Source organism: Culicoides brevitarsis, chromosome 3 (genome assembly GCF_036172545.1).
Source record: "Culicoides brevitarsis isolate CSIRO-B50_1 chromosome 3, AGI_CSIRO_Cbre_v1, whole genome shotgun sequence".
Taxonomy (NCBI): domain Eukaryota; kingdom Metazoa; phylum Arthropoda; class Insecta; order Diptera; family Ceratopogonidae; genus Culicoides; species Culicoides brevitarsis.
The window spans coordinates 7,820,799-7,840,693 of record NC_087087.1 but is presented as its reverse complement, the minus strand read 5'-3'; the positions used below and the strand labels follow the sequence as shown (position 1 = coordinate 7,840,693).

Genomic DNA, 19,895 nt, shown 5'->3' with positions numbered 1-19,895 from the left:
AAACCCAAAAATTACGGAACTATGTTAGTGTTAGTATACGCAAATAATGACTGTTAGTGCATTTTTGATGACCTTTCAACGCGATTTTTACCTGATCGCTCCATGACACGCCATTCGTACTTCGTTCCGAGAGACTTGGCGATATCGAGGAACTACATTCCGAGTTGCCCGAAATGTCGTGCAAGCGTTTATGCGTCACAATGCCGTCGCCATTGTGTCTCCAATTGGTAATTAGCTCCGTGGTTGAGTGAATTGCCGTTCCAAAGCCCGTCAAAGTCGCCAAAACGGCAGATAAATCGCTCGTTTTGCCCTTTGGCTCGACATTTCCGTTCTCCAAGTTGGCCAAATGTTGCTCCGTGACATCCGATTCGAGCGCTAACGAAGCCAAAAGTTGATCGAGAGCGAGTTGCCCGTTGATAACTTCGTGCGAAAGCTCCGTATTGCGTTTTCGCAGGGCATCGTCTGCGGTCTCGTGAATGTAGTTCTTGTTGTTGTCGAAGGAATGGACTCCGTTGACGTGCGGGTTAGAAGCGGGCTTGTTATTGGCATGATTATTATTGCAGTTAAGGTTATTTGTGAGACGCGTGTTATGGTTAATGTTAAGATGATGATGATGATGAGGCTCCTAAAGATGAAAATGGTTCAAAAAAAATTTTTAAAAAAATTATAAAATGATAAATTTGGAGAAATTGGAGTGAAATGTGATGAAAAAATGTGAAAAAATTAAAAAAAAAAATAAATTTGGGTGAAATTTTGACAGTAAAAAAACTTGACAGATGTCAGAATTGTTTTTAAAATTTTAATTTTTTATAAAAAAAAATATTAAAAATTAAATTTTATTAAAAATATAAAAAAAATTAATATTAAAAATTTTGACATTAAACAAAAATGACAGATGTCAAAATTTGGGTAAAAATTTAAATATTTTGATAAAAATTGCCTTTAATGTCAATTTTTTTAGAAATTGTTCAAATATTTAAAAAATAAGTCAAACATTAAAATTGACATCTGTCAAAAATATTTCAATTTGTATTTTTATTTTACTGAAATATCATTTTCGAGCTAATAAATGCTCTTTTTGTCAAATTTTAATTAAAATTTATTAAATTAACCCCAAAAATTGATTATAAACTAAATTTAAAAAAAAACAATGTTGACACCTGTCATCTGTCAAAAAATATTTTAGATCAATATTTTATACTGAAATGTCTATTTAAAGCGTTAAGAAGTCTTAAATTCAACAAAAATTTAAGTTTTATCGAAATTTTTGACATCTGTCAAACTATATTATGTCAAATTTAGTGAAAATTATAAAAATTCAGAAAAAATGACAAAATTTTGAGGTTATGTTTTGTAATTTTTTCTTTGATTTCGAATTAAAGACTTAAAAAAAGCGAAAATTTTGACACCTGTCAAACTAAAAATTATGACAAATTCAAATTTGTTTGACAGAATTTTAAAATTTGAAAGCAATTTTGAGGTTATGTTTTGAAATTTTTAACTAAAACTTGACATTTATGACTTAAAAAAAATTTTTTTCTTGAAATTTTGATCTGTCAAAGTCACTTTAACAATATTTTTTCTTGTAAATTATAGAAATCAACTGTGAAATGTGAAGTCTGATGCAAAAATGTGGGTTGTAGACAACTGAAATGACCAAAAAAATAAGCGATAAAGTGAAAGAACATGACAATAAATTAAAAAAATTCTTGTTGATGATGCAACTTTTCACGCCACACGAATGCAATTGACCGCAAAATGACTTAAAACCGGATGATTAACAACACCACTCGACACTAAAAAGCGTTAAAAATGGCATCCAGCACCAATTCTCAAACGATTTTCACACGAGAGACACCTACCGAACTACCGTTTGTGGTGTCAAATCCGTTGCGTGAAGGGCTGCGTGGCGACTTGATTATCTGATCTTCGAGGTCGCTCAAGCCATCAAAGTGCGGAATTGTCACTTTTTTCGGCGTGGGTTTCTTAATTTCCGTCGTTCCGTGATTCGACGCAACGACATGCGTAATTTGCCCGTGCGGCGAAGCATTCAAGACAGTTAATGGTGATTGGGGTGCAGACTATTTCGCGTTTTTTTTGTGGTTTAAGGGTGCAAAATATTAGATTTTGTGCAAGTTTCTTAACGTAAAGTGAGTTTTGGGGCATTTGAGGGCAGATACTTACATTGAATCCGTGACGAGCGTTTTCGTGAGCGCGCTTCACCGACACAAATGGTCGTTCATTGGTGCTGTATGAGTTGGTTTTCGATATTGTATGGTATTTTTCGTTCCTAAAAATTAAAATTTTTCATTAAAACTTGAAATTTTCATGAAAATTTAATTTTTTAGACTTACCGAACGGGAGACAAGGTTTGACTGCGACGAGATGAATGATGGATCGTGTCATTGAATGACGTTGGACTGCCATAACTGCGACTTTTTGAATAAAAAATTCATTAAAAATCAACTTTAAGAACAAGAAAATAAGAAAATTACCTGAAATTGTCTGTAAAATCGCGACCTTGTGCTTCTCGTTTCGCTCGTAACTTTTGTTGTTGCAATTGTAACCATGTCTGTCCAGAAACACTGAAAGAAAATTAAAAAAAAATCTCATTAAAAAATATGTCGAGAATTAAAATTTGGTTCAATAGTTTCATTATCGTCCAATTTTTTGTTTGTTTATTCAATTTGAGTCGTAATGTCGTTGGAAAATTGCCAAAAAATTTAATAAAAAAATATAAATTTGGAACTTTTAGGTGTCGATATGAACATTTTACAACACGGTTCGGCTGTTTGTTTGATAATTCTTTGCTATTTTTATCAAGAACAAGGTCAGGAGACGACAATGGACAAAAATTTTTGGTCTGGATTGTTGATGGATGTCCTTGAAATTTAATTTTTTGATCAAAAATCGGATAAAAATACAATAAAAATTATTTTTCAAGGGAAATTAAAGAGAAAATTTTTACACGAACTGAGAATTTTGAAAAATTTTCACATTTTTTAAATAATTTTTTATTTTAAATCAGAAAAAAAATTTATTTTTGTCAAAAATTTTAAGCCAAAAATAAATTTGAATTAACAAAAAGGCGATTTACAAATTTTCAAATATTAATTTTGATGAAAAATCTGTCAAAAAATAATTTTTTTGTTAAAAAAAATGAAAAATTTTAGCTTGATGGTAAAAACATATTAATTTTTAAAAATTATCTCACAAAATTTTGTCAAAAAAAGAAATTCATTAAATTTTATCAAAATTTTAAGAATTACAAAAGTTCGAATTTAAAAAAAGCAATTTACAAATTTTTCCTATGATTTTTTCTGAAAAATCCGTCGAAAAAATTTTTTTTATTAAAAATAAAATATCGTTCGAAGATAAAAAGCTGACAATTTTTTATAATTTAAAAAAAAATTGCCAGAAAATGAGAATTTTTGTTAAATTTAATCAAAATATAAAACTAAAAAAAGTTTGAATTAGCAAAAAAGCGATTTGAAAATTTTTTTTAATCAAAATTTATTGAAATATTGATAAAAATTTATTCAAAAAAAAAAAAATTAAGAAAACACAATTTTTTCGTAAGTAAAATTTTATTAAACCAGCAATAATTCCATAAAAAATTCAGGCAGATTTTTTTTCGTTTGACGTTCGAAGTTTTCCATCAGAATCGTCAGTAGCCTTCGTTCATTGATTCGTTGTCGAGATTGCTTCGAGTTCGTTGTAGATTTCAGTTAGTTTTCGGCTGAATTTCGAATAAATGCCCAGCGATGATCCAGACATTCGTTACAGTCTGATTCTCTTTCTTATTGCAATAAAATCACAGCCATTTTAATTGATAATTTTTTTTTCGTTAACTTAATTTAATTTTTCTTATCATTTCTTAAAGATCTTAATAAGGTTGCTCTTATTTATTTTATTTTCTCAACAAAATGATTCATTGTTGATTTTTTTTTATTAGTAAAAAAAAGTTCCTTAAAGCTATTGATTGTTCGCCACTTAAACTACTAATGAGTTCATAATTGATTGTGGCAGTCCCTTAAATAGGCGACAACGTGTGCATCGGAGGAAAAATTTATGCGCATCATTTAAAAATATCTTCAAGTGTTTATTTATAAATAAATAAAGAAATAAATTTTTCGTCGTCGGATGCAATTTGTGTTCACATTGTGCCACACTTGAGACAAAAAATAAATAAAAAGAGGCAGTTTGTGTGACGACAAGTGACATAATCGTCAAATTGTGATAAATTCACCACATTGATGCCCTAATTAGTTGTCGCCATTTGCTCGCTTGATGTCGCGTTCAAGTCTTTTGTGTCCTAGATGAGTCAAATATGTCGGTCATTGCCCTGTTTTGTCATCAATTTTACATTTATTTTGTCTTTTGTGTCACGCGGAAAGAAAAAAAAATCGACAACAATAACAAGAACGCAAAAAAATGAGATCAACAAAAATTTATGAGGTTATTACAATGAAAAAAAATGTTTCAAAAAAATTTTTTTTTTTTAAATTTTATTTAATTTAAAATATTAATTAATTTTATTTTGATTTAATTAATTTAATAATTTTAAATTAATTATTTTTTTAAATAAAGTAATATTAATTAATATTTTAAAATAAAAAAAATAATTAAATTAAAAAAAATTTTTTTGAAACATTTTTGTTCGTTGTAAAATTGATTTAAATTATTTATTTTTATTTATTTAAAAATTAATTAATTAAATTTATTTTTAATTTTTAAACATTTTTTAGCAAATTTTTAAAAGAAAACTTTAATTTTAATAAAAATTTTGAGTTTTCTTTTAAAAATTTGTTAAAAAATGTTTTAAAGTGTCAAAAATTTCAAATTTTTATCGAAATGTCAATTCAAAAAACGACCGTTAAAAAATTTGAAAATCGCTTTTTTGCTAATTCAACTTTAAAAATTATTTTTAATCGTTTCAGCTTATTCAAAGGTGTTCGGAAATAGAAGTCAATGAATGAATGAACGAACTTAGCTGACCGTTCTTAATGGCGAAATATTTAATAGTAGGCATTTGGTGCCTCCTACGTACCTACTAACGAACAACTGCTTCCTACACCTGATTTTTTCGCTATTCTTGCGGAAATTGCCTTAACTTGCTTTTTATATGGTTCTTGATTTGTAATTTGTTCTTTTCGAATAATTAACGAACAAGAACAAGTTTCCAAAAATATTTTTTTGTCAAATTTATGACATAATCTAATCAACGAAAAACCATTAAAATCATGTAAAAACGAGCAAAAATGTCACAAACGCCCTAAAACAAAGTTAAAACAATGAAAAAACGACAAAGTAGCTAAAGTCATTTGCATACAATACTAAAAGCCAGGTAAGCGCCATCCTACGCAAATATTTTACGATTAATTACTTTGCTTCGATTTGGATCTCGGAGGATATTACGTCACATAAATACAAAATCAAACAGTAGAAGCATTCATTGCACTTTCTAACAGTTTCCACGTGATTTCGAGCCACGCATATCAGATTTAGTTGCAGCACGTTGTCGCCCACTGGATTTCACGAAGTCAAAAAGTTTGTGCGATATTTGTTTGATTTTTATAGCTTGTCGCTCTCTCATGTAAATATGGTCCGATAAAATCTCTGAACAAAGTAATCATATTTGCATTCGACCAAACATGGATCGACAAATTTGAATTGTTAAAACTTTTTGATCGTTAATTGACTTTCAGGTTTGGAATGTCGGAGAAGTTGGAGGCTTTTGTTCAACGGATTTCACTATTTGGTAAGTATCTTTTCTTTTTTTAAAATTTAAAACTTTTTATTTCAGCATAAATATATAAATTTAGCTAAAAAATACCGAAAATACTCAGGAAATTTGAAAAGCTTCGATTGATATGCCCAAGTTGAAACTTCAAGATGGTCAATTTACCGAAGACTCTAAATTATGAACTGATGAGCCAAATTAAAATGATAATTATACTAAACTTTTGCATAGTAAACTAAGGACAAACCACAGAAATTCGAAAATATTCATAAATGTAAAATACAATTTCACAATGTAACCATCATCTATTTTGAAATTAATCTGATCTGGATTTCAAAAATTTTTCTGAAATTTATTTTCAGATAAAAATAGCTTAAATTACAAAAATCGATTTTAAAATTCGTAGAATTTTAAAAAGCAATTTAATTAGAAAATGATCAACTTTTATAGAGAAAAATTTTTTAAATTTTTTTCTAAAATATTTTTTTTTTAATTTTATATCAGACAGACCCCTTTTGAATCACATTTTCCTTTCAAAACTCATTTCTTTACTTTAAAACTCCCATTTGCCTCAATTTCCGTTCAAAAGTTGAGCTTTCTCACCTTTCGACGGCAATTAACTCGTATCTGATTTCAGACAAAACAAACACAAAACCTCATATTTGCTCAACTCATACAAATTTACAATTCCATTTATGTAATTTTGAACAATTGGGTACCTAATAGAGATACATTGTAAGCTCGTTTTACGAGGTACTTATGTTGAAATTTGTTTTTTTTTCGTCTTCTTTTATTTACTCCAACCACGAGAGCAGATTAAAATCTTACTACACGACTTCGATCGACTGAATCGAGTAATGTTCATGTGTTTTTTTTTCAAATCTAATTAATTCTTAACTTAATAAAGAAAATCATTCAAGTCGAAAAAAATAACTGATATTCTTAACAACATGACAGTTATTTTTATGTGTTTTTGATTAATTTTTTTAATTTTCAACTTTTTTTGTGAAAGTCATGTTTTTGCTGGATAATTTTATTTTTTTAAGGATCATCATGTCATGTTTCCATTGAAATTCAATTAAAATCCATCAAATTTGTAATTTTTTTTTTGTTTTCTCATTGAACTGTCGTCAGATTGAACTGATGCACAATTATGGCATTCCAGGGCCATTTGAAGCAAACAAAAAAGTGGGCACTTGTCACATGTTGTTTGGATGCAATTTGTAGTTTTTCGCGAATTGTTTACACTTGTAACGAACATTTGCATGTCAATTAGCTAATAAAGGGGTAATTAATTGAAAAATGACACATGTGTTCGATTCAAAAAATCGTATTAAGAGCAAAACGCACGACAACCTTTTGTCTCGATTCCCGCTATGGAGTTTTTCGTATGTTTTATTCATTCATTCGCGACGTAACACGCGAACTTTTTTGAATGAACGAATTGTTTTTTTTTGCGATAAGTTGATTCAGTTGACAGTTTTTTTCTTTAGTGAACTCTCTTGTTTAGCACTTAAAGCCTGTTGTTTGCATAAAACAAAAATATTAGTCTGTTAAAAAAATCCTCCATTCACTCGATTGATAAATTCATAAATAAGCAAGAAGTTGCCTAACAACGGCGTCTCATTTTTGCTTTTAATAAAACTGCAGACAAGAAAACACTTGTTTAAGCTTTTTTGCTGCTGCTTGGGTTTTATGTTTAATTTATGTGCGCGCCGTGCCGCCGTTCGTATCATGAGAAAATTATTTCTGTGATAATTTTAACGACGACGATGCTGTTGCGCGTACGTGGAATGCTAATGTTACTAAATAAAGTGAATTAGATTGATTGAGCGGATTATTTTAAGACAGAAACGAGTTTTTTTTTGTTTTTTCATATTTTTTAATTATTATTTATTTTTTTTTTAGAATTAGGTAGAGACTGATTATTAATTAGAACGATCATTAACGGGCTTTGAATGTCTTTTTTAAGCGAATTTTGTTATAAATTGGAATCATTAGTGAAAAAATGGCGCGAAAATTAGAGCGGGAAGTAATATTGGCACAGAGGGGAGTTTTTTTTGAATTAGATTATTTATTTTGATTTCATTAATTCATTATTTTGTTTAAAAAATATTAAAATTAAATATTTAAAAAATATTATCATAAATCTTTTAAAATTTTTTTTTTACATACCCCAGTTCATGGGGAAAATTTTGTATTTTCTTCATGAATATTTTTAAAATTGTATTTTATATGGGAATGATAATAAATGGTAGAAGAAGAAGAAATCTTTTAAAATTTTTAATTAATTTATTTAAATTATTTTTTTTTAATTTAATTTTTTATTTATTTAATTTTTATTTTTAAATGAAAAAAATCTAAATGAAATGAAAAGTCATTTTTTCTAAAATTTCTTATAAACTCAACATAACATTTGAAAAAGGTGAATATAAATTTAAACAGATTATTTATTCACCAAAATATTGATTTTGAGATTTTTTTTTCTTAATTCTTTCAAAATTTTCAATTTTTTAAATTTTTTTACAAGATAAATGTTTAAATAAAAAAAAAACTGAAAAAATATGAAAATTTTTTGAAAAAAAATCCTTAACATAAATTTTTTGGTAAATCTGTTGAGATTTCACCTTTTTCAAATTTTGTGTTGAATTTATAAGAAATTAGAGACAAATCCTCAAATATTTAATTAAAAGTAATTCTTAAAATAATTAAAAAAAAAAAAATTTTTTTTTGGCATTAAGAGCCAAATAAATTTAAAGTCAGAAAAAAAGTAAAACAAAAACAATCAAAAAGTGACCTTGATTAAATCTCTTTTCAGTCATCGTCTTGTTGTTGTCATTTTCTTCATCCATTTTTTTTTCACATTCGATCGATGTGACTGAGACAATATGGAATCGGAATGCACTTTCTTATGTGTGTTTCTTATTTTATGTTGTTTTTTTTTCTTTCTTGAGAGTAGCCTAGAAAAAGACAACATTTTTCCATTCTGTCCATATTTATGCAATAACAACAACTCTGTCGTCGTCGAACCAACAAACAATAAGAAGGTTCTTTTTTTATTATTATTTCATTTCTATTTATCTCGAAGTTTATGAGAATGTTCAATGTTGCACTACCAAAAATGGATTGTTCCGTACTCTCTCGCGATATGTTTCAATGTCGTTCGATCGAATCAACTTGAGTTGAGTGAGAGACAAGAAAACAACACAAAAAAACATAATAAATAATCTTGAAAGCCCTTTGCGATGAAATGTGGCTTGGCCAACAAAATCTAATTTATTGTAAATATTAAAATGAAATTTGCTGCGAACATAAATAAAATGTCATTCGTACCTACGAACGCCTCCGCTAACGACGTTATTTTTATCTGTGATGTGTAACAAAACGTGAAAAACTGCCAATAAATTAAGAAAAAGACTCTCACTAAAAAAACAAAATTCGAGTGACCTTGAGTTTTTTCTTGCTCTGATTAGAAACTCATGATTGGCACAGAAACAACACCTGAGAGGAACAGAGTGTAAAAAATCGGAAGTGTTCCAGGGTCGTGTTCATCCCACGAACTAAAAATATTCTTTTCCCTTGACATTTTGTTCAAACAAACATGACAAATCCATAAGTTAAGTACAGAACACAAAACGAAAAAATATCAATAAACTTATCGCATCATTAATTCTCGTACATATTTGGTATTTTGTAACCTTGATTCGCGTAAATTGTGGCGCAACAAAGCCGACTTTTATGAGATTAGATAATAACAGAGGAGACTCAGTTTGCGCGCGGAAAATAATTGCAAATGTCTTTTGACTCGATTTGGCAGTGAGTTTTGTTTTGTTTGTTATTATTTTTATTGGGGATAATTGATCTTCATAAATCAGCGAGAAAAAAATGTTCATTATTATTAAGTTATATTTCAAAGTGATGCTTTGCCAAAGGCAGTTTTTCGAGTAAGTTGCGAGTTTCTCGAGATGATGCAATAAATTTATTTTATGCAATTTTTTATGGATTTTGAACTGGATTTTATCTTTGTTTTATTTATTTGTTGTTTTTTATTTCTTTTTTTAAAGTCAGACAAAAATGGAGAATGTTAAAAATTCACCAAAAAATTTGAAAAAGTTGAATTTAAATTTTTATTTTAAAATTAAAAAAATTTTTTTTTAAATAAAAAAAAATTAAATGAAAAAAATTTTAGAAAACTCCTAAAAAAAATTTAGATTAATTTTTTTTTTTAAATTAATTTAATTTAATTTAATTAATTTAAATTAATTTAAATTTATAAAAAAATTTATCTAAATTTTAATTAATTTAAAATTATTTTTTTAAATAATAATAATAAATGAATTTTTAATTAATTTAAAAAATATTAAAATTGAAAAACTTAATAAATTAATTTAATTTAAATTTAATTAATAAATAAATAACTTTAAATAAATTAATTTGAATTTTTATTTAATATTTAATTTAAAGAATAAAAATTTAAAAACCTTTTAAAAACTTTTCTTCAAAATTTTATGAATTGAATTAAAAAATTTAAGTAAAAATTTAATTAAAAGACTTAATTTATTAAAAAATTAAATTAAATTTTTAATTAATTAAATAAATATAAATTTAGAAACTTAATAACTTCAAAACTTACAAAAAAAAACTTAAAAAGTTCACCGAAATTCATTAAATATGAAATTAATCCTTTGGTAAGAAGAAATTCCTTTTCAACACTTTCTCATATCAATCAAACCAAGTAATGAACAAAGAAAAAAAAATCATTAAAAGAAATACCGAAAAGTCAACAAATTATCTCCGTCGCCTTCAGTCATCTCATCAGTTACAACAACAACAACAATCGACACGATATCTTGACAAACATCAAATACAAAATCAATTTGTACGTTTCATTGCTGTCTATCACTACAAACCTAGCTTTACTTCGCACACAGGCACTTTACGTATTATTACTTTTATAACTTATTTGATTTACGGTAAAATCTGGTCCACATGACAGGCACTTGCTATGCCCAAATTTGTCTAATGCTTGCTTTGTGAGACAGAAAAATGATAGTTGTGATAGTTGAAGCTTCGACGCGACAACATCGCTTGATGAGAAATATGATTGGTGTTCATTTTGTTCAAATGAAATAAATAAATAAAACACTCACGAAGAAATTGAGAAGAAAAAAAAAACTGAAAAAGAAAGAAAAGTAAGTTGCCAATCAATTGGAATGTGTGTAATCATTTTTTTTTCGCGATTCGTTTTGGAATCGGATTTTTTGGATTGAGTAACTTTACGAAAATGGCAAGAACTTGCTCGATCCATTGGAAAAGAAATTCTCTTCTGGTATTTAGGATGCCACATACCGAGGCGTACGAATTAGATGAGGTCAGTCTACGAACGCAAGTGAAAATGAGAACGTTTTCGCTTCGACGAGTTCACAGAACTAGATGGAATTTCGCGACGTCGTCAACTAACGTCATCATAAGTTGTTACGGAATTCGCAATCCATTTCTCCCCATATACCACTCGAGAGAGATATTTTTCGAGAGTTTTACTTTTTTTTCTTTTCATTTCGTACAATGTTGCCTGCAGAAATTGAAACGATGTGTCAGTGTCAAGGTCGTTCGGAAACTCAACACTTTGCACAAAAACAACAAAAAACCGCGTGTCATATCAAATTTATGTGCGGTCGACTTTTATGCAGGTAAACATTAAACGACTTCGCAAAGGAGAAAAAATTTACGATGATATTAAAGAAAACGTTAAAAAAAAAGTTTAAACAAAGCCGCCGCCGTTTCTTTATGCATTTTTGCATTTATTTACGACTCATTTATAATAATTTTCGGCCTTTTTTGGATGCATGGATTTCGAGCCGAAATTACCGAAAATTAAATGCTTTCTGGCAAGACCTGAGAGAATTTACACAGTAGCGAAAAAATCGATCGAATCGATATTTCATCAACAAAAAAACGTGCTTGAAATATAATCTTAATTGACGTCATATTTTTATTGTTTTTGATTTGAAATGGTGTCGATTTCCAGTGAACCTCCCACGTTTGTAACAAAAATTGTATACTCAACAAAACTCGTCAAAAATGACTTTTTATTAATTATAAAAAATTAGAAAGAAAATGAGAAATGTTGCTCGTAAAAGTAAAATAAAAAAAATGTGTGGGAACGTTCGAAGTCCACGCTTACTTTTTAAACGAGACAAGAAAAGAAGAAGACAAACAAAGGCGTTGATGGTAAAAAAAATCTTGAAGCAAAAAAAAAGTTAAATAAAGGCGAAAGTGATGACAAATCGTCGAAAGAACTTCCTTTCGCAAAGTCTCGAGTGTTAAAATTTAAATATTTAATGCAAAAGTCTAACAGTCAATAAGGCAGTGATTGCAAAAAAAAAAACAAGTGCTAATGAAGTTATTACCATTAAAATCCTAATCCATTTTGACATAAATGACTTTTTTACAACGTTCAACGAGCGAGTCTCGTATAAAATTGTAGGAATAAAAAACGTTTATTCGCTTGATTCTTTTTAATGAAATTAAAATGACAACTTTGAGTGAGTAACTCGAGCTACCCTTGATCTGCCTGTCAAGATAAGTTTTTTTTTGCATAGTTAATTCTTTGGTTTTTTTGTAAGATTTATTCAGAATTTAAAAGTGAGCTTTAGGACTGCATTTGGCTCATAGGTTTCTGAAAAATCTGAAAAATTTTGCTTTACAGCTTTTGGTTTCAATTTTTTTTTGTCATTTTATTATCGCTTCTTATTGATCAGTGTGAAATGCTTGGATCTGTATTGACCATAATTGGAAGCTTCACTTCTTTTTTTTTAAAAAAGTAAGCTTTGGAGCTTTCAAGCCAATAAATCTTTGGAGTTATTTTATAAAAATTTGGAAGTAAAAAAGAACTTTGCTTGTTGGAGTTCGAGGAATTTTTTCTCACACAAGAAAACAATAATTTATGAAGTTGCTTTAAGCTTCCTTCAAATCTTGATCTTGAACAATCTTTCATTGAATGCTTTAAACCAAAGTCACTGTTTGGGAAATCTTTGATTGTCCATTGATGAATTAATTTTCCTTTTCATGAGGCTTATAAAAAGCCATCAACGATGCTTAAATATTTTCTTCATATCAGATCAGATCAGATTTTGCGGGTAAGCATCTCAATATGAGAACTCTGAACTTACATTGAATTAGACCAATTGTGCAACCTTTCTCATAATTTCTGATTGAAAATTTGGCAGTTGGTTCTTCATAGCTACTTTGCAATTCTTGAACCTGAAAATTGTTCAAAAATTAAAATTTAATTAAAAAATTCATTAGCTGTCTTGTTAATCCTTCAAAATACGTCAAAAATATCTCACCTGTAGAAGCAAAAAAAAATTGATTGGAATTTCCTTACATAACACATTGACACTTTACTTGCTTTACTTACTCACTAACTCGATGCCGCGTCAGTTATAGAGACTTACTTGTAACATTCTTGTCATAATCACACACATTTAATCGCTTTTTTTTTGCTGAATCGCAATCCAATCTCATGTCAACTCGCTCGTATAGTTACTGTCACAGTTTTTCTGCGCGCTGCGTGCAGATAAAGATCATTTAAAACGAGCCACATTATAAACAAGACGCGGTAATCAAATTATAAATAAATATTTTTTGCATTAACGAGAATGGCGCTGCTGCTGCTGTTGCATATCGAGATCGACTTGCAAAAAAAAATTTAACAGACAGTCTTGGTAATTTACATAAAATGACATGATAATTAAAATTGATACACTGGCAATAAAGTTGAATAAAATGCGATTATTGCTCGTGCCATAAGTGATTTATTGTAAATTTCAAAGATTTTTTTCTATTGAAAAAATGAAAAAAAATTGGGCTTTATTTTGCCAAGAAAGAAACAGATGTAAGTGTCAAGGACGTACAAAAAAAAGTTGGCAGTAGTAAATAAAATGAAATAAATAAAAAAAAGTGACAAAACGCCCTCCGATCGTCTGGAGTGCAGTTGGCAAAGGTGTTTAAATGAAAAGTGAATGAACAGCAACGAGGAGGTTGTTGTTGATAAAAAAATTATTATTTAATTTATTTATTTTACTTTTTATTCCAGAACTTCCTGTCCTACTTGTTTAGAAGTAAAATTGCGATTCATGCGTAAATTTAATAGAAATTAATCTGTTTTCCAATGAAATTTAATTCAAAGTGAGAAAAATCAGTTTTGTGGTAAAATTACTCACACCTGATATGGATTTCATGAATTGACGAGAAAAACAAAAACCGCAAGTAAATCGAGAATCGACATTGAATTGAATTCTGATCTAAATATTTAAATTGAATATGTAGGAGTCGATTTCCGTGTAAAATTTGTTTATTTGTTTCAACGTTGAAGCAAAAAATGTAAAATAATTTTTAAAAAATTATTTAGTTTGAATTAGCAAGAAAGCGATTTTCAAATTTTCAATTATATTTTTTCTTAAATTGACATTTACGATTTTTGGTCTTGAAAAATACAAAATTGTATTAAAAAATAAAAATTAAAAAAATTAAATTAAAAATTTAAGATTTAATAAACTTAAATTTATAATTATTTTAAATTTAATTATAATTAATTAATTTAATTAATTTTTTAATTAATAAAATTTAATTTAAAATAAATACAAAAAATAAATTAAATTAAATTAAATAAAAATAAAATTATTTATAATTATTTCTTAAAATAATTTTAATTATTAAGGTATTTATTTATTAATTAAAAATTAAAAATTTTTTTAAATATTTTTTTTTAATTTTAATTATTTATTTTGTCAAAAAAAAAAAAAATAAAATAAAATAAATTAATAAATATTTTTTTTAAAAAATAAACAAAAATATAAGGCTTTCAAAAATCAAAAATGCACAAATTAAATTAAACTCACTTAAAAATAAAACTTTTAGCGAAAATTGAAAGAAAAAAAACTAAATTGATAAAAATCCCGACAAAACACACCTTTTATCGTTCCTTTTTCTTAAAAAATTTCGCAAATAAACAAACTTTTAAAGAAACAAATAAATAATTGGCGACGAGGGAGAGCGAACACACGCGCGACGCGTCTCCTTCTCTCATCGCGCATTCTAATCCAAATTTTTTTACTCATTCTTTCCACGTTCGTTTCGTTACACGATTAAAAAAATATATAAAACTTGTTGCCTAATTCCCTTTGAACGCGATCCAATTTTTTTATTTTATTTTTGTTTATTTTCATCGTCTTCCCATGCAATTTCGTACGAGTCGATCGTATAATTATAAATTAAAAATTTTGAAAAGTGAATTCTGCGGTTTAATTCGTTCTTGTTGCTTGTAAATAATTATTTTTAAGGTCGATGAAATTTTGTTTGTTTGAAAATTAAATATTTTGTAACTTTTTTGCGTGTTGTCAAGGTCACAGTTTAACAAGGAAAGAAAAAAAATGCAACTTACCCATCAATGGTGTCGTTGTTGCGATGTCTAAAACTGCTTCCATCGAGCGTGTTCGAGCGCTTAAGTAAGTCGTAAGGATATCCGTTACTTTGTTGCGTATTCGTTGTTGTTGTTGTGTGATACCATTTGCTGTCGTATCCATTTGTTGTGCCATTTGTCGCCGTACCATTTGGCGTTTTATCGCCAATCGAATATTTTTCACTCATAATTTTTTCGCGGCGTTCCATGAGCATGTCTTCGAATTCGTTGCGCGGTTTTTGCTGCTGCGATTTTTTGTCAGCAATTATGACTTTGCGCACCATCGAGGGGCTCGAGAGACCACTTTGTGTCTTTAGCATGGTGCCTTGCTGCGAAAGGGCGGGCGTCGTTCGACCGGAATTAGCGGGCGGAATATTGCCGTAAGTAAAGGGACGCGAATCTTCTCTGGCGTGATACGGTATGTTACTTTGTTGGTCGTCGTCTGTATCGGAGATCGACAATGTTTCGATGCGCGCTTGTTGAGGATACAAATACGAGTGATGTTGCAAATTCATTTTGAGCAGTGAATCACCCGACGATGCTGCTGCCGCTGCTGCGTTATTTGAGTTACTGCCGTGTTCATTCACGCGCAGTTCATTTTCAACGCCACTCAAACTCATGATCAAGTCGCGTTCTTGCTGCTCCAAGTCTCTCTTGTCTCTTCGATTGACGGGAGTTTCGCGCCCGTTCTCACTGGGTGGCGGCGTGAGAGTTGTCGTGCTCGAGTTCTCGTACAATTCACGCTGCTGCTGTGCGCCTGATGCGGACGTTGTAGACTTTTGCGTTACCACAGTCGTTACGGAACTCGTAGATGACGAAGCTGCGGTCGGTATCGGAGCGATTCCCTTGTTGTTTTTTGCTCTGGCTTGCGTTGTCTCGATATCGGGAATATCTTGAACTGTCATTAGCATATCAGACAACAAGTCATCTAATTCGCGATGTCTGTCTTCTGTTCAAGAAAAATTAAAAAAAAATTGATTAAAACTCAAATCATGAAAATTTTAAACGGCAATTGAGTAGCTATCGTTCCTTTATAGAAAAAAAAAATCACTTGAGACAAACAAACAAATAAATCACTCAAACAATGAACGGAAACTGCTGCCAATCATCGAAACACTTGCCAAATGATTCATTTCTCTCGTTCTAATTTTAAATCGTCATTTCGCACACACACCTTATGGATGGATTAATTACCAATTTTCAGGTGACTTTTGGCGATTGCATAACTTTCTGCAAGGAATTAGAATTTATTAACGCCCATAGTCACATGTTTCAAATCGAATGAATTCGAAAATCGATATTAAAAGTTTTAAATATACTCAGAAATTTTAAAATTTTACTGTAGTACCGTAAAGTAGATAATTCTAAGAGAATTTCAAAATTATTTATTTTTTTAAATTAAAATCAATATTTTAAATTTTTTTGATTCAAATTCTTATAGTTTTGATAGAAAATTTTTAAATTTTCTCTAATTTCAAATTTTTTCATATTTTTATTTGAAAATTATCATTTTAAAGTCAAAAACATTTTAAAATACAACTAAAAATTGTTAAAAAAAAATTAATTTAAATTTCAATTTTTTTTTATTTTTCTAACATTATGATCTCTTAACTTCAAAATTAGCCATTTTTAAAATTACAAAAATTTTTCGTTTCATTCGAATTTTAAAATTTTTTTCTCTTAGCATTATCTACTTTACGGTATTTATTAAAATTGATTTTGAGTATTATTTGAGTATATCTAAAACTTCTAATATCGACAAACTTTAAGTTTTCGAATTCAAGAAATCTTTATAAATACACAAAATTAATTTTCTTTCTAAGTTTCTCAAGATTTATTTGAAATTTTTTTTGAAATTTTAGTATGGAAAAAGTTTGAAGATTTTTTTGAAATTCAAAATAAATTTATTTTATTAAAAAAAATTATAAATAAATTTATTTTGAATTTCAAAAAAATCTCCAAAAAGTCTTGAAAAGCTTAAAATAAAATTAAAAAAAAAAAAATCAAATAAATCTTGAGAAACTTAGAAAGAAAGAAAATTTTGTGTATCGATTTCAGCTAAAATCGATTTAAAATATGTGAGTTTATGGGCGTTAAAATTCTAAAAAACCTTTTTGGATCTTCTCAGAGAGTTGAGTGAATTCTTAAGGCTTTTGTTTTGCTCAAAAGGTTAACGCTCGGCATTTACTGAAGAAGCTTCCGATTTCACAGTATGAAGTACAATAGAACTCCTTTGAAACATCACGATGAGAGCCTTTTAAGCTCTACTTACCTTGAGGACTCGCTTGACTCGGAAAACTAACAGGCGACACACTATTTGCTCCTCCTTGAACTCCCCGACCTCCGCGATTCACAACTCCGCTACTTGAGATTCCCGAATCCATCGACAGTGTCAAGGGACTTCGAACGAATTCTCTTTGCTGTTGCGTTTCTGGTTGTCCTTGAGGTTGGTTCTGAACAACTGTCGCATATCCATTTTGCTCGCCATTGTATCCGTTCGAGGCTCTTTGGATACTGTGTCGACTACTGTAGGATACGACACTCGGCGTCGGAGTATTTCGAGCACTTGTTCTCTCGGATTGGATTACTTTGATATCCTCATAATGACCATGAACTTGAGGCGTACTCGTACTCAAAGTATGGAATTTGGCGGAATCTGGAGTGTCAAATTTTCCACTGAATTCTGCAGGAGGCGAAATTAAGCTTTGCGTTGAAGTTCGCAGAGGTTTTACGGGAGAGGTTTGTAACGATTTCGGGGATTTTAGGATTGTAGCGTAAAGTGAGCCATCTACAGGTCCATGGGTATGCACCGAAGAAGCTACAAAAATGTTTTTAAAAATCATTCGTCATCGAACAAGAAAAAAATTAACATGACGAATTTTTTTTTACTTCAAATTTCTTTTTCCGTGTTCGCGACATTTATGGCAAGAAAACCAAGTTCACGGTCGTTAAATTGATTTACTTCACGAGCGCAGCAGCAGCGAAATTGAGAAATGCATAGAAAACAACAAAATTGGGACACAACCAAGGTATTTCATGCTTTAATGAAGGCAATAGCTATCAAAAGTCACTCCATATTTGGGCAAGATTAAGAAAACATGAAACATGACTGATATGTAAATAAATCACTTTGTCAATATTTTCACTCAAACTTCCCATGCTCGCACACAAAACGAATGAACGAACAAAAAAAAAGTTGATTCCTACCTAGGTCAAGTCACTTGAAAAAACGAACGAATTTTTAGAACAATGAAGGTCAAGATAAAAGTTTTTTTTCATCTCTATTTTCGGGAAGTCAAAAAATAAAAAAAAATAGAATAAAAAAAATCGTGAATGTTCGAAAAGCTCTAACAATAGAACAATCACTTATTGTGTGTCGATCGGAACATTTTGTGACCCTTTTTCACGATTAGATTCACATTTTTCGAGCTACTCAATTTTTTTTCGGTTTCAAGAAGACAAGAACAACTTACTGTCTGTTTATATTTTGTCTGGCAAAAATATTTTATTTTAAGATTTATCACGTTCACTTGTTCTTTACGCGTCTTGAGACACTTTAATTATATTTTTTTATCTTACGTATTTTTTTTTATTTCAAAATTTCTTATTTATTTTCTTTAAATATTTATTTTAAATTATTTTTTTTCTGGATTTTATTTTTTTATTTTTGGTTAATTTTAATTTCACCTTTAGATTTTTTTTTCAAATTTTCACTTTCATTTATTTATTTCAAAAGTTATTTTTGCCGAACGCGTTTACTCATTTCGCACGAAAGAATTCTAATCGACTGGATGCTGCGTGCGCGTGAAAAACTGAGACTCTCGCCACACACAAAAACTTCATTCTTTGGCAACATACAATCATACAAATGAAAAAGAGATTTTTTTTTGTAAAAAAAAAAATATGAAAAAAAATAATTTAAAAAAAAAATTTAAAAATATGCACTAAAAAGTGAAAAACTATAAATATTATTTTTTTGTGTTTTTTTGTTTAATTTTTTTCATTTATTTTTTTTTTTATTATTTTATTTTAATTTCAGGTAAATTCTCTATAAAAAAAAAAATTAAGAAAAAAATGAAGAAAAATTAATTTAATAATTTACCAAAAAATTATGAAAGTAAAAGTAATTAAAAAAAATATAAAATATATAAACTCGCACTAAAAAGTGAAAAACTATAAATAATTATTTTTTTAGATTCTATTGAATTTTTTTTATATTTACACTAAAAAGTGAAAAACAATAAAAATTTATTTTTTAGGTTTTATTGTATTTTTTTAAACTTTAAAATTTTTTAATTATTTTTTGTTATTTCAGGTAAATTTTTTATTTAAAAAAATTTAAAAAGATCAACTATAAAAACAACTAAAATTTTATTTGAAGTTGAATGAGGACTTTTCATCAAAAAAGAAATGTAAGTAGTCGAAAAAATATAATTTATTTAAAAAACTCATTTATTTTATTTAAAAATTTTTTTTTTTATTATTCAAAAAATTAATTTATTTAATTATTAAAAAAAATGTATTTAAATATTTAAAAAAAAAATTTATTTAATTATTTTAAAAATTAATTTATTTTTTTTAATTAATTTTTTATTTTATTATTTTACTAATTTATTTATTTAGAAAGTAATTTAGTTAATTTATTAAATTTTTTATTTAGGTTGCAATATCAAAAAAGGAACACGTACT

At 28.3% G+C, this 19,895-nt stretch overlaps 1 protein-coding gene across 7 annotated transcripts in view; it reads right to left on the bottom strand.

Moving 5' to 3' along the window:
- LOC134836083 (tensin-1) overlaps nt 1-19,895 on the bottom strand; it is a 129,095-nt gene that overhangs the window by 4,165 nt on the left and 105,035 nt on the right. For 5 of the 7 annotated variants that reach the window (XM_063851268.1, XM_063851267.1, XM_063851273.1 and 2 more), the window contains 6 exons: nt 17,479-18,024; nt 15,189-16,155; nt 2,496-2,585; nt 2,355-2,435; nt 2,185-2,290; nt 1,863-2,081 (listed from right to left, as the gene is read on the bottom strand). In XM_063851268.1, the coding sequence (XP_063707338.1) occupies nt 1,863-2,081; nt 2,185-2,290; nt 2,355-2,435; nt 2,496-2,585; nt 15,189-16,155; nt 17,479-18,024 (2,009 nt within the window). The remainder of the gene's footprint in view (nt 1-1,862; nt 2,082-2,184; nt 2,291-2,354; nt 2,436-2,495; nt 2,586-15,188; nt 16,156-17,478; nt 18,025-19,895) is intronic. The other 2 variants (XM_063851270.1, XM_063851271.1) reach the window with 2 other exon arrangements.